Source organism: Sinohyriopsis cumingii, unplaced genomic scaffold (assembly GCF_028554795.1).
Source record: "Sinohyriopsis cumingii isolate HCF-2022 unplaced genomic scaffold, ASM2855479v2 utg000488l, whole genome shotgun sequence".
Lineage (NCBI taxonomy): Eukaryota > Metazoa > Mollusca > Bivalvia > Unionida > Unionidae > Sinohyriopsis > Sinohyriopsis cumingii.
The window spans coordinates 69,750-83,849 of record NW_028315905.1 but is presented as its reverse complement, the minus strand read 5'-3'; the positions used below and the strand labels follow the sequence as shown (position 1 = coordinate 83,849).

Below are 14,100 nucleotides of genomic sequence, written 5' to 3'. Positions count from 1 at the left end.
GTGTTCAAACAGCACATACAATTCCACTGTAACTACATCTCACAACTGTATATGCTAAATCAGTCTGTGTTCAAACAGCACATGCAGTTCTAGTGTAAATGACATCACAAAATTGTGCATGCTAAACCAGCCTGTGTTCAAACATCACACGCGAATTCCAGTGTAGCTGACATCTCACAATTGTAGATGCTAAACCAGTCTGTGTTCAAATAGCTCATGCAGTTTCACTGTAATTGACATCACAAAATTGTGCATGCTAAACCAGCCTGTGTTCAAACAGCACATGCAATTCGATTGAAGCTGAGATCACAAAATCGTAGATGCTAAACCAGCCTGTGTTCAAACAGCTTATGTAATTCTAGTGCAGGGATCGTCCTGGGCTTCGCCAATGTTGCAAATTGCGATTTTTTTTCCTTATTGGCGACAAAAATATCCCATCTGGCGATTTTTTTGGCGACAGACTTTTTGGTTATTTAATTTGTACATACAATCATGGATTTGGACTGGATACATTAAAAGGGAGAACAAAAGGAAGCCACAAACTTGACTAAGCAATGCATTGAAATCAATCTGTTACACAAATGATCCTTTGTTCGTATTAACAACCCCATCTTTACAGTGTATTGGTTACATCATAATCTGCTATGCTGACATCGGGGCTGAGTACTCTATGCTGTGATAAAGTCAATCATGCTACCGAACTATACCTAAAACTGACCGACTTCTGAAGACGCGAATAGAACAGATACAATTAATTGAATGGCTAATCCTTCTGTTGTTTTTGTTTTTTTTTACATATACCAATATAATAGTTTTGCTGAACCTTCATAGAAAACTCATAACCTTTGAAGTACCGACTACTGCATATAAATACAAAGCAAATGGAAAAAAATCTGTCACAATTATATCTGTCGCCAGTGCAGCATTTTACTCATTGATCTTTTCCTTTTGCCATCAATCCATGTTACGGCTGCAGAGACTTAAACTCCGCAACAAGAAATAGCACAAAAAAACAGTTTTGCATAATTAATAACAATTATTTATTTCTCAAAATAGTGGAGTGAAAGAATCCCTAAATTGGGTGTGAATTTATGCTTATATATACGGCCTAATATTGCCAGGTGTTGACTCATGTAAGTTTCATTCGTGGGAATGGAGATCATATTTTGCTTGTCGAGAAAATTTATACAGCATTCAATGATCATTCTTGGGAATTAGGAAGCAATTCACTACAAGCTTTGTGAAGCTAGCCATAAGGGGAGGGGGGCTGCTGAGAGACTACTGGTGTCACCTGTCAGCACTGTAGACTGTGAACGTGGATTCAGTAAGATGAACCTCATAAAAACTGACATCAGAAATAAACTCTGCATCTCATCTCTCGAGAATTTAATGAGAATCAGCATGTACAGGTGTGAAAAATTAGACTTTGAAACTGCATTCAACAAGTGGGCAGCCCTAAAATCGCGACGGATCTTCATGTAACACTGTGTAACATTTTGTTAATGCTTGTTGTAATTAGAGTATTAACTACACATCTTTTGTAATTTTCATTGCCTGTTACATTAATAGACTAAATTAACACTTGAAAAAATGTACACTACTTGATCTGGCGACACTTTTTGAAAATTGGCGACCAAATATTGAGGTTGGCGATTTTTTTGGCGACAGCTTTTTAAAAGCCAGGACCATCCCTGCTAGTGTAACTGACAGCACAAAATTTATATGGTAAACCGACCTGTGCTCAAAAGCATGTGTAATGCTAATGGAGCCAATCTCACAGTTATACCTGCCAAACTCACAAGAGCCAGCAGGATTATTGGGGTTTTTTTTTGTTCTCCGGGCGTAAAGGTCTTTTATCTGTATGATAAAAGACTTGATTTGTGACCTTTTTGTTTTCCATATAATAACTTAGATAAAAAGCTTGGCATGGATAGGATGATAATGAAAGGATGGGTGTATGTAAAGTTTGGGCCCATCTCTTATGCCATTCTTGTAACCAAAATGATTTGGTTTCAGATGTTATTAAATCTCTTTAGGAAAAAGATCTTGTTTGAATCATATCTTGGAACATGTAATTGAATCTATGTAAATTAACTGAATACATTTTTTTCAGCTCTGCAAATGACACAGAGGCTAATATCACCACTGAAACCACTACATTTACTACCACAACGAAGGGAAAGCCAACATTTCCTCCATGCAAGGAGACTGCAGAGAAGGAACACAAGAGCAGTCTTACCATTTTCTTTATTCTATTGGTCCTGGGTAAGTGAGAAAAGCCACATCACAGTACCCTAAATTTTGGAATGGGACTAGAGTACTTGGAAACATATTTACTTTTCACTTTTTAGAAAGTGACAGTAGTTTGGCCTGTGGAAGAAGTTAATTATTAGTCAGTATTTAAATTTCACTGGCTTTTTAGCATAATTACATGCAGAGATCTATATAAAAATTTAATAAAACTGAGTATGTTACTCCCTTGTATGGAACTAATGGCATTCATTTTTTCATCAAATTGGGGTACATAGCTAAGAAGGTCTGTAAAGGAAGCCCTTTTTTGTAATGGGAAAAAATGCATAAAGTACATAATGTGTGAATTTCTGTTTTGTCGATTCCTATCCTTTCATTTGAAGAAAAGATTAGTATCCTGTCATCAGACATTGCCTTCTTTTTATGCATTATTTCAGTGTTTTTCCTCCTTCAGTATGCATGGAAAAGACTTCCAACTTTGCCGTAAAATTAGAATTGATTTGATGATACACAAGCTTGATTTACTTCTTTAAGTGGAGATTAAGGAAATGGGACTTTGGAAAGAAAACCTCTTTATTTTTTGGGCCAAAGGACTTGGGTTTTGGAATGAATCCCCTTTAAGCTTGGGTTATAGGAATGGGATTGTAGAAGGTGATCCCCTTTAGTTGGGCAATGGGAAGGAGGTTGCAGAAGAGGAACCCCATTAAGTTTGGGCTAAGGGAATGTGATTGTGCAAGGGGAATGAATATATTAAGAACAATATTGTGACATGTTACTTTGTGATGGCTTTCTGTTATTTTTTATTACAGTGATCTGCATCCTGATAATACACCTCCTTCTCCAGACAAATTTTCACTACCTTCCAGAAAGCATTGCTGTTGTGTTGATTGGTGAGTCACCTGCACATGGAAATTCTGTTTTCTCGTCACCTTGGTTGACTGTCATCTAAGAAACTGTTGACAGCATTTTCTTTCATGAACGGATTCGAATCATGGGCACAGAAATAATGCTTTGAAAATTATGTTAATACCGTAAAAACTGTGTTGATGTTTGCTCTGATGTAAGCTGCCTTTACACCCTGTTTTACAATACTATGGTAATCTTGCTATATTATGGCATGAAAGGTAATTACACATCATATTACTGGTATAGTTGCTGGTCAAAATATTTTCTTAACCCAAGTCAGTTTCAGGGTTTTAATGATTAACTGGCTTGTATTGCTGTCAGTAAACAAAACATGAACAGTTATGCTGGTTATGTGCCTTGCACAATTAAACGTGTGAACTTTTTCATAGAATTAACTCTAATTTGTAGGATCGCTTATATCATTGAAAAAGAGTTACTCGTGAGTGCGTGGATCAAGGTAAATGAAACAGCTGGATGAAATGTTTTCTGGAAGAATGGTATTTGATTGAAACGATGAATAAAGCAAAATCTCCATCTGTTTGGGAATAAACAAGGATTTAAGTGACGCCACATACGATTTGAATTATGTAAGTACTGTACATTCTAGTACAGCCTGGTCTCTTGGGTAAACTCAAACCGGCCTGTGAATTATTAAGTCTTTATTTATGTTTATTTAATTTCATGTTGGAGTAATCAGAAAATGTGCACATGCATAATAATAACAAAAGCAATCATGGTAATTTATAACAGTTTTTATTAAGTGTTGGGACACAGAGAATGTATTTGCATATACATATTGAGGCACGGGCAAACCTGTTTTCTCATGTCCTAAGACTTACAGTAATTATAGTAGTCAACAAAAAAAAAAATTTCAAATCTTTCAAGTTTAGACCTTGGCCTGTGGATAAGATGACCCACCCTTCTTCCATGCCTTTATTTTTTCCTAAATTTATTGGCTTGCACACGAGTTTAGACGGTAAGTTTTTTTATTAAGGAAACTGATAGGACAAGTAAAGTCTTCTTAATTAAGTTAAAAAAATGTGTATTGTCCACATAATTCACATTATTTCATTGGAATATTTGCCTGTTTCCCTAAGTTTCCATATAAAGTTTGACAGAATGGTTGCTACATGTATAGAAACTTAAGCAAGATGAGGGTATTACAGAAAAATATGGACTGACTTGTTGCTCTAATTCACTAATGATTCCACCAGAAAATTGATGATATTGATGTTATTAAGATCAAAGCATGAATGATACTTGTCCTTCCATATATAACCATGTTGAATCTTTCCTGGTAGGTAAATTTTCTTAACATAAGTTATTGTACATATAGAACAAAAGGTACAATATGTGTATTCCATGAATACACTGTTGATCCCACTGCTGTGTTACATCACAGGCATTGTAGAAATGTGCAAATTCAGTTTCCTAGAATTTACAATGAGTTACAGACATCTACATGATTTTACTGTTAGATATTAATGAACAGTTTACATGTATGGAAGACAGTTAACATTAAACCCAAGAATTTACAAACAGTTACAGACATTTTCTTCCTTTTCCTTTTCCCCTAAGATCTTCAAGAACTGTTCAGATTTATGGAAGTCAGTTACCATTAATACCAAAAATATATGCTGGGCTGTACTCAAAATGTGCAGATTATTTTTTTATTGGGATGCCAGGTTTGCCACTGGTTTAATCATAATATCTTACATGTAAGATACTTTGGCATTACCATACAAAACATTCAGAAATGATTGGCTTTGAAAAGTTAACTCAACATCTCACAAAGTATTTTATATGAATATTTATCATGATTGAGAACAAATATTAGAGACATACTGCTTTGTTTGAGCTCTCAAGTACTGTACTGCTTGGGTCAAAAGGACAAGGTCATTGATGGAGAGGATACAAATTGCTTTCTGCAGAATAATTTGAGTTTTGTAATGGTTGTTACAATATTACTAAACTTTGTGCATCACTTAAGGTAAAGAAGAAGCATATCAATTTTGGGGTCAAAGGGTCAGAAATCAAGCTCACTAGCTGAAAGATGAAAATTGGTTTCCATACAATAGCAATAGTTCTGCATTACATATCTGGACCAAACATAGATGGCTTGCACTTGAAGTAAGGGAGAATGTCATTGATATTGGGGTGAAAAGGCCAAACAGGCCAAATTTACTATTACAGAAAGAGAATAAAAAGGGTTTCTGCATAATAACATTAATTCTACATCACATGCCTAGATTCAGCTTTGTGGATGACCTATACCTGGCATGAAGAAGAAATCTATCAGTCATGGTTAATATGACTGGTTTCTGCACACAATTTCAGTTATCTATAGATAAATATTAAACACAGCAGGTATTTAATGTACCATTCTTGTTGCTGTTCTTTTGAAGATTTTACAATATTGTGTTTTTAAAGGTCACTCTGCTGATGCATGTATCATGAGTAAAACTACAACTAGCATCCTCAAAATTTAGAAAAGAAGGCTGTTCTAATTCATTTATCTTTTCATTAAAACATGATGGCTTTGGAATTCTAGCATACCATCACAGTCATAGATGACCTTTCAGTACATAAATGTGTCCTTTAATTGGCAATGAATATTTAATCTCAGGACAGTACAACACTCACTCTCTTATACATTACTACAGTATAACCCAGATCCTTTTATAAGGCAACTATTTTCATGGAAACCATTTCATTATGTAGTAATTATACACATAATGTACATCATTATAGCATGTAAGACAGTATACTTTATCACTCCCATCCTCAACCCTGTAAGACAGTATACTCTATCACTCCCATCCTCAACCCTGTAAGACAGTATACTCTATCACTCCCATCGTCAGCCATGTAAGACAGTATACTCTATCACTCCCATCGTCAGCCATGTAAGACAGTATACTCTATCACTCCCATCGTCAGCCATGTAAGACAGTATACTTTATCACTCCCATTGTCAGCCATGTAAGACAGTATACTCCATCACTCCCATCGTCAGCCATGTAAGACAGTATACTCTATCACTCCCATCGTCAGCCATGTAAGACAGTATACTTTATCACTCCCATCCTCAACCCTGTAAGACAGTATACTTTATCACTCCCATCCTCAACCCTGTAAGACAGTATACTCCATCACTCCCATCCTCAACCCTGTAAGACAGTATACTCTATCACTCCCATCGTCAGCATGTAAGACAGTATACTTTATCACTCCCATCCTCAACCCTGTAAGACAGTATACTTTATCACTCCCATCCTCAACCCTGTAAGACAGTATACTTTATCACTCCCATCCTCAACCCTGTAAGACAGTATACTCTATCACTCCCATCCTCAACCCTGTAAGACAGTATACTCTATCACTTCCATCGTCAGCCATGTAAGACAGTATACTTTATCACTCCCATCGTCAGCCATGTAAGACAGTATACTCTATCACTCCCATCGTCAGCCATGTAAGACAGTATACTTTATCACTCCCATCCTCAACCCTGTAAGACAGTATACTTTATCACTCCCATCCTCAACCCTGTAAGACAGTATACTCCATCACTCCCATCCTCAACCCTGTAAGACAGTATACTCTATCACTCCCATCGTCAGCCATGTAAGACAGTATACTCCATCACTCCCATCCTCAACCCTGTAAGACAGTATACTCCATCACTCCCATCCTCAACCCTGTAAGACAGTATACTCTATCACTCCCATCGTCAGCCATGTAAGACAGTATACTTTATCACTCCCGTCCTCAACAGTATAATCAAGGAGTACTGTATTCATTATTTATTGTACTGAAAAATGGCGTTAAACCCTGCAAGAACAACAACGGTCGTTATTTCTTAGTGATAAAATGCATTCTTCTTCAAATACGATACCCAATCATAATGCCTTCAGAGAACTACTACTACCTTGCAAATCCAGCCCCTGTGGGGAAAACATTTTAGCTATAAAGCTTAAAATTATCTGTCCACCTAAATTGTCAGTTACCTCTTACTCTCGTGCTGAGTTGCATGTTCTTTACTGACAGAGCAGCCTCACAAAATCCATAAAGCAATTTGAAGTTTTCTACGTCAAAACAGGTTGGAGGAGTTTCATCTGTTCTTCCTGTCATTGACAACAAAGTTTTCTAACTTTCAATGTTATCACTTTGCTGTTTTCACACAATAGGTGCTTTTGGTAGATACGTGCATGGGTTGCAATGTTGTCCCCTCACATTGCTATAACTGAATTGATTAGAGCAGGTCTGGTGCATGATATTGAAAACTTATTGAATTGAATATTGCTGTATAATTTCTGCTGGGTCATGATACATACAGCTAAATTTTCTTTATTATCTTGTCTTAGTGTCTTCATTGTTGTATATGTGACACTTTACCTGTATTGAACATCACTGGGCCTTTCCTACAGCTAACATTGTTTCATAATGGATATTGTAATGTCTGCTTCATGAGTAATGATGCTTTTGTGCCTTTTTTATGTGCAGGCTTTGTGTGTAACATAAGTAATGATGCTTTTGTGCCTTTTTTATGTGCAGGCTTTGTGTGTAACATAAAATTTGGTTATGTTACTCTATAGCTTCCGCTGTGGTTGGATGTGTCCTGTTAAGTTTTCTGTGCTTGGTTTGCTCATAGCATCCTGCTCTGTCATACAATGTAGTTACTATAAGCAACACTTCAGTAATGTTACCTGTATATATGATCAATTTTAACCTTCATACAGGGTATTTGTTACTAGAATTGATTATTTAGCACCCACTTGTAAATATTAACAGGGGGCCCCGAGTGGCCGAGTGGTCTAAAGCGCTCGCCGTTATGGATCACTGCCATCTCACCTCTGTCTGCGTGAGTTCGAGTCTCAGCCTCGGCTAACGTTGGTACGTGAGAAAGCCTGCCAATAGCTTCTCGTGGGTCGGTGGTTCTTCCCTGGGTTTTCTAGGGTTCTTCCTCCACCAATTATACTGGCCGCCATGTATAGCCTATCTTGTGCTGAAAAATGGCGTTAAACCCTACAACAGCAACAACAATAAATATTAACAGTGATGCTGTCATTATCTTGTACAGGCCACCTGCACCCTTTTACAAGTATTTCTCATACTGGGTAACTCTGCACAGACACTCATAAGTTCGTAAAGCAGGACACTCGCTGCACTATATGTACATATTGTTTGCTGTGTTTTGCCTTACAGGTTTTAGACCATGGGCAAGACCAGTGTGACTCCAACTCAACATGTGTAGTTTTCTCTGGCTGTCATTCCTTGAATGTATACCAGACTTGCATATTATGGACAGAAGTCAGTGGGCGGCAATTCTTTTATGTACTTAGGGGAAAGTACAGAAGCATACTTTGAAGCTTGTATGTAAGGGTTCAAAACTATATCATTTATTGTGGATAGAGTTGGAGAGCAACAACAACCTGAGTTATGGTCTTGCATATCAAGAACTGTACATTGTTATGCCAGCCAAGGTGGCCATGTTACTTCACAACTGGACTTGGCCATATAACTTGGATCGCAATGGGCCACAGTCATAATCGATCATACAGTATCAGCCACCAGAAAACACATTTTCCAGTTCCACAACTCGCATATTGCCGCTAGGCAATTCCTGTGTATGATGCCCATTTTAGTGTTGTTGTACCCAGGAACCCACTTAATTTACCCAGTTGTACAGCGGACTAACCCATATAGTGCTGCAAGCACTTCCTGCGATGAGGTGCAGGCACTCTTACAGATCAGTTTAAACCACATAGTGCTGCAAGAACTTCCTGTGGATGATGTCCAGTTTTTATAGGCACTTTCATGGATTAGTCTATAACCCACATAGTAGCTCCAGACTTCTGGCATACAATGAATTTCTTGGTGCCTCAGTTTCCAATAGATGTCTCTTCACTTGCCCACAAGCCTCTGCCACCCTGAGGTATATTCTACCTAGCGACACTTTGGAAGTACCGGTATCCAACTTGTAATATGATGCAAATATTGTAGCACAAGACATCGGCTTCATCACCTTAATCCAGAATTGATGAAAACTGGCCTTCAGGTTCCCTCATTATTGTTAGATCTTACTGTGATGAGTGAGTCCCTCCTGTGCAGGCTTAGACTGAAGAAGTTATCTGCCCACTTATGTCGGAGTTCTGTCCTCTAATTTCATCTACATCACCTGCTGGGTCTACATTTCTAACATAAGGTGATCATTGTCTATGGAAGAATCTACCTTCAGTTGCTTCCACAATCTAACAAAGTTACTGACATTTTGGGGCTGTTTACGTGTCATTTACAAGTTCAGGTGTCTAAGGACTTTATTTTTTACAGATGCCTTTCCTCAGTTTTCCATATGGATGCTTATAAGTTGATTCATAATTTCATGACTGTGGAAACAGCATTGCATCTACTATCTGTGGCAGTGTTTCAGTAGGCTGAACACAGCTTACATTATCCCACCACAAATCTCACTAGACATATGTGGGAGCATGTTTATAGAATGGCTCACTTCATAACATAAAAGCTCAACATACTATGGCTATAATAGCAGCTATAAACTTTACATGCAGTACTCTCTACCTCCACCTTATCATAGGCCAAGCTGTACTGGCAACCTCTATCATCTAATATCCTCTTTATGATCAGGTTGACAGAATTCATAGTAAGCCATCAAGGATACATTCTTTGCAAGGCAACCAACAAACAGTTGCAGGAATGTCCCTAGAACACAGCCACTGGGAAGCAGTCCAGCCGTATTTACAACTGTCAAAAACCAGTTATCCCAACCTATGTTGAATGGTTGATCATTTTTTCTATCATTTCCACAAGAACCTCCCTATCTCGAATGACATATATTCATGACCCCCTTATCACAGAACCCAACAGGGAGAAGTTGCAGACTTTCATTGGCAAATGTGGTAGATTTACCATAATGGCATGTGGACCCAGTGTGATTTCCTAGGGACTTGGTATCACAATCTGTGCACCTCCTAAGCTTTTGCCTTGATTTCCTTCATCTACAAACGCAGCACTTATAATTTTGTCATCAACAAAAGCACAGTTGAATCGGTTTAATGATGCATTTTTTCTATGCATTGCTGGTATCCTAATTGGTCTGATAAAGTGGTTTTTGGAGTAGATTGCAGGTATTGTAATTGGTTTTATAAATTATATTTTTCTGTACATTGCAGGCGTGTTAATTAGTTTGAATAAGTGTTTTATCTATACATTGCAGGTGCTGTAATTGGTTTGATAACTATTAGTTTTGGTTTTAAAATGCTTTTCCTTTACATTGCAGGTGCCCTAATTGGTTTGATACTGAAGTTTTTCACATTTGGAAATTGGAGAGTAGGTTTTATACTAAATATCATTTCTTCTAAATCATCTTTTGATATAGATAGTTTCTGTACTCAGATATAAAAAAATTAAATTCAGAATACCATTTCTGCGATTTGTATTTCCTGTTTTGTGCTCTACTTTTAATAGAAGAGATTATGGGATGGTCTGTTGTATATCGCCCATCCAAGCAATAGCAGAGTTAGCATTTTCATCTAGAAAATTTGACATCTTTACTTTTTATCTTTGTCTTCTTAATATTTGTGTGCCTTTCATTAGTTTTACATTTTTAGAACTTTACTTTCAATTGGTACTCTACATCACTGATTGCACTGAGGTGCCATTAAATGCTAATTCATGTAGTGGATGGAAATTTTAATTTTGATTGGAACTATGTGACTCCTCTTGTGCCGAGGTGCCATTGAATGATAATTCATGCACTGCATGGAGAATTTGACTTTTGATTGACACTATTTGACCCCTATAGTGCTGAGGTGCCATTGAATGCTAATTCAGGCAGGGAATGGAGAATTTTACTTTTGATCAGCACTTTGTAACACCAATTGTGCTAAGTTACCATTAAATGCTAATAAAGCAGGGCATAGAGAACTTGACTTCTGATTGACACTATATAACCCCTGTTGTGCAGAGGTGCCATTAAATGCTAATTCATACCTGACTTCATGCATGGTTCTGACCATGAAGTTCATACTTTTTCCTTCAAATAAAGATTTCTACTCAAAAACATTTAAAATAGATAAAAACTGAATTTATTATGGGGCTTAACATAAGAAGTGACAGGTGTTTTCATTTAACTGCCCAAATATGACATAGGTGTGAAACATATTTCACTGAAAATTGTCATTCTGCTTAAACCAAAGTTACAGTTTCTCCACCTACTTTATTAACATTACATGCATTTTTTTAGTATCTCGTGAATATTATTTCTGGATGATATACAAGCATAGAAACCTTTGTAAATGCTGCTTTTGGTAGGGTTTTATGCCTAATTATATATTATAATTATATGTCCTTAATATGTATCTTGTTCCATATTTATTCATGTCATGTTCAATTTATAATTTTCTAAAATCATCTCCTTTTCAGAGTGAAGAGGCATTTTCTCCAACGATCTTTTTCATCATCCTCCTGCCACCAATCATATTTGAATCTGGCTATAATCTTCATAAGGTATGGATAACATGCATCATCAACAGTGTCTGGATAAAGATACGTGATTTATGTTTCAGTAGAGTACTAGATAAACTTGCACGATTTTTGCCATGATGGAGTATTTGATAAACTGGCATTTGTCTCAATAGAGTACTAGAAAACCTGTCAAGAGTGGATGTGTTCATCTGTCATAGACGGGTAAGACATGCATTAGCTATGGCGATTTCCAGTACATTATTTGTCATGGATGGTTATCATAGTGTCAACAGATTGAATTGTAAAACAACTGTATTGACATTTACCCTGCATTTACCTATTTCTAATCATGTCATTTATAAACTGGATTGTAATTTATCTTTAAGGACATTTACCTACTTTTATCGCATAGTCAGTACACTTTGCCTATAGTGTCTGCAATCACTTAATGTTATTCAGATTGGTCCAAAATAAGCCCATGAAAATATTGTGCAGTAACCTCTTTACTGATTGGTTGCGATCACAGGAAAACTTTTTTAATACCACCTTCTGGAATTTTTTTGTCTTCATTGAACATTTTTGGTTGTCATATTTGGTTCAACTCTTGAAAGGGAATTGGTGGAAAATGGTCTCATCTGTTTCAATATTGCCAGTTTACCCCTGCAGGGGGTTTGTTATATAATGGATAACATATCATAACATGAAAAAAGCAAAATCCCCAAGACAAGAACAATAACAACAAGTCAAACTATGGGTATTGCTCAGATGATAGTGAGGTTGGGGATGGAGGGGTGGTACATTTGTTGCTTGGAATCCACGCTATATACAAGCTTGGTTTAAATGTGAAATTTCTAAAGTAAACAAACTCACTTTTGTTCACAGCAGAATGTAGACATAAACTGGTTCCCCCAGCTAACCGAGTTTCATCCAACCATAGCATATTGACGCAGTAAATATGTGATGCAAGTCCAACTCAAAAAGAGATATGTTTACGTCTTCGGTACAGTCTAATGTTCCAAATCAAATACTGCAAATATTCGGTCACAATTACATTACAGTAAATATGTGTATTTCTGCATCCAGTAATCTTCTTTTCAACAGAATATCACAACAATGTAATGCATTGTTGTGATGTGGAATTTCAATGTAAACACTGGCACTGTGTTGTGTAGACCAACTCAGACCGGCACTGTGCACCAATTCATACTATGTGACATCACATGCATTGGACATTTTGTGTTGACAAATGTTTCGTCTTTTCTAAAATGTTCTGTTTATTTGGATGGATGCTTATTCTTTGATTTATAGTTAGCAAAAATGTATAATATACTTTTGCTATTTCAACTTTGTTTGGGACTATTTTTTACACACAGCAAATGAAAGGTACAGCATCTGTTGGAATCATTGAAATTATTCATTCTTCTTTCTGTCTAAATAATTTCTACAGAAATAAAACTATGTGATAATTAGAATCTTAAATGGGTAATGATTTAATATTAAATTTATGAAACTCATTAAATAATGTCCAGCTTTTGCTCACCAAGGCTTGCAAAAGCTGGTCATTATTCAACTCATTTCATAAATTCAGTATTAAATCGTTACCAATTTGAGATCCTGTATATATCAAGTCAGTTATGAACCAAAAGCCATATGTTTTCTAGAGATACATTATATCATGGCAGTGAGGCCAGGAAATTATATAGGGGACTTCCTTTTTGATCTGAAGATATCACATGTGGACAACATGAGATGTTACATAAGAATAGTTTTGATTTAGAAGCATATATATAGACATTGATTTGTAGACAATCTCAACTTGTTTAATTTTGTTTATTTTTTATATTTCAGGGCAACTTTTTCCAGAATATTGGTTCCATCCTTGTGTTTGCTATTATCGGTACTCTCATCTCTGCAATTATTGTAGGGGGAGGTGTTTATTTGCTAGGTCAGGTAAGTTGGTAGAGTTATTGATATAGACATTTACTGGCTCATATAAATTGTAGCTAAAATTACTTCAAGAAGTGATTTCATTGGGGTCTGCTTTATTCTCACATGAGATTTTCTACATTCTTTGGTCACTCTGTCAATCTGATTCCTGAACCTCAGATAATACGCTTGTGAATAGTCAAATAGTTTTTACTTAATCTGGTTGTTATCTTTGGGAATGGTGCCTGAGCCCGTTATTTTGGGCCAAAATTAGGTTTAATGTCAACAAATTTGTCAGGAGTATATTTTGTTACACATGTGGTACTGAGTAATATGTTTGTGTGCCACTGTACATGTCTGATACATACTTGCTGTATCATTTCACAAGAAACGGGAAGCGGGAGGTTGTGTGTTCGAATCCTGGCCGAGTCATACTAAAGACTTACAAAAATGGTACTAACAGGTGCCTTACTAGGCGCTCAGTGTTATGAGGTTAGTGTTAGGACTGGTCGACCTGGTGTCGGGATAATG

At 36.6% G+C, this 14,100-nt stretch overlaps 1 protein-coding gene across 1 annotated transcript in view; it reads left to right on the top strand.

Moving 5' to 3' along the window:
- LOC149773979 (sodium/hydrogen exchanger 8-like) overlaps nt 1-14,100 on the top strand; it is an 88,922-nt gene that overhangs the window by 21,326 nt on the left and 53,496 nt on the right. Inside the window, exons 2-6 of the mRNA XM_089945928.1 lie at nt 2,114-2,265; nt 3,060-3,140; nt 10,457-10,506; nt 11,602-11,685; nt 13,492-13,593. Coding sequence (XP_089802054.1) covers nt 2,114-2,265; nt 3,060-3,140; nt 10,457-10,506; nt 11,602-11,685; nt 13,492-13,593 — 469 coding nt within the window. The remainder of the gene's footprint in view (nt 1-2,113; nt 2,266-3,059; nt 3,141-10,456; nt 10,507-11,601; nt 11,686-13,491; nt 13,594-14,100) is intronic.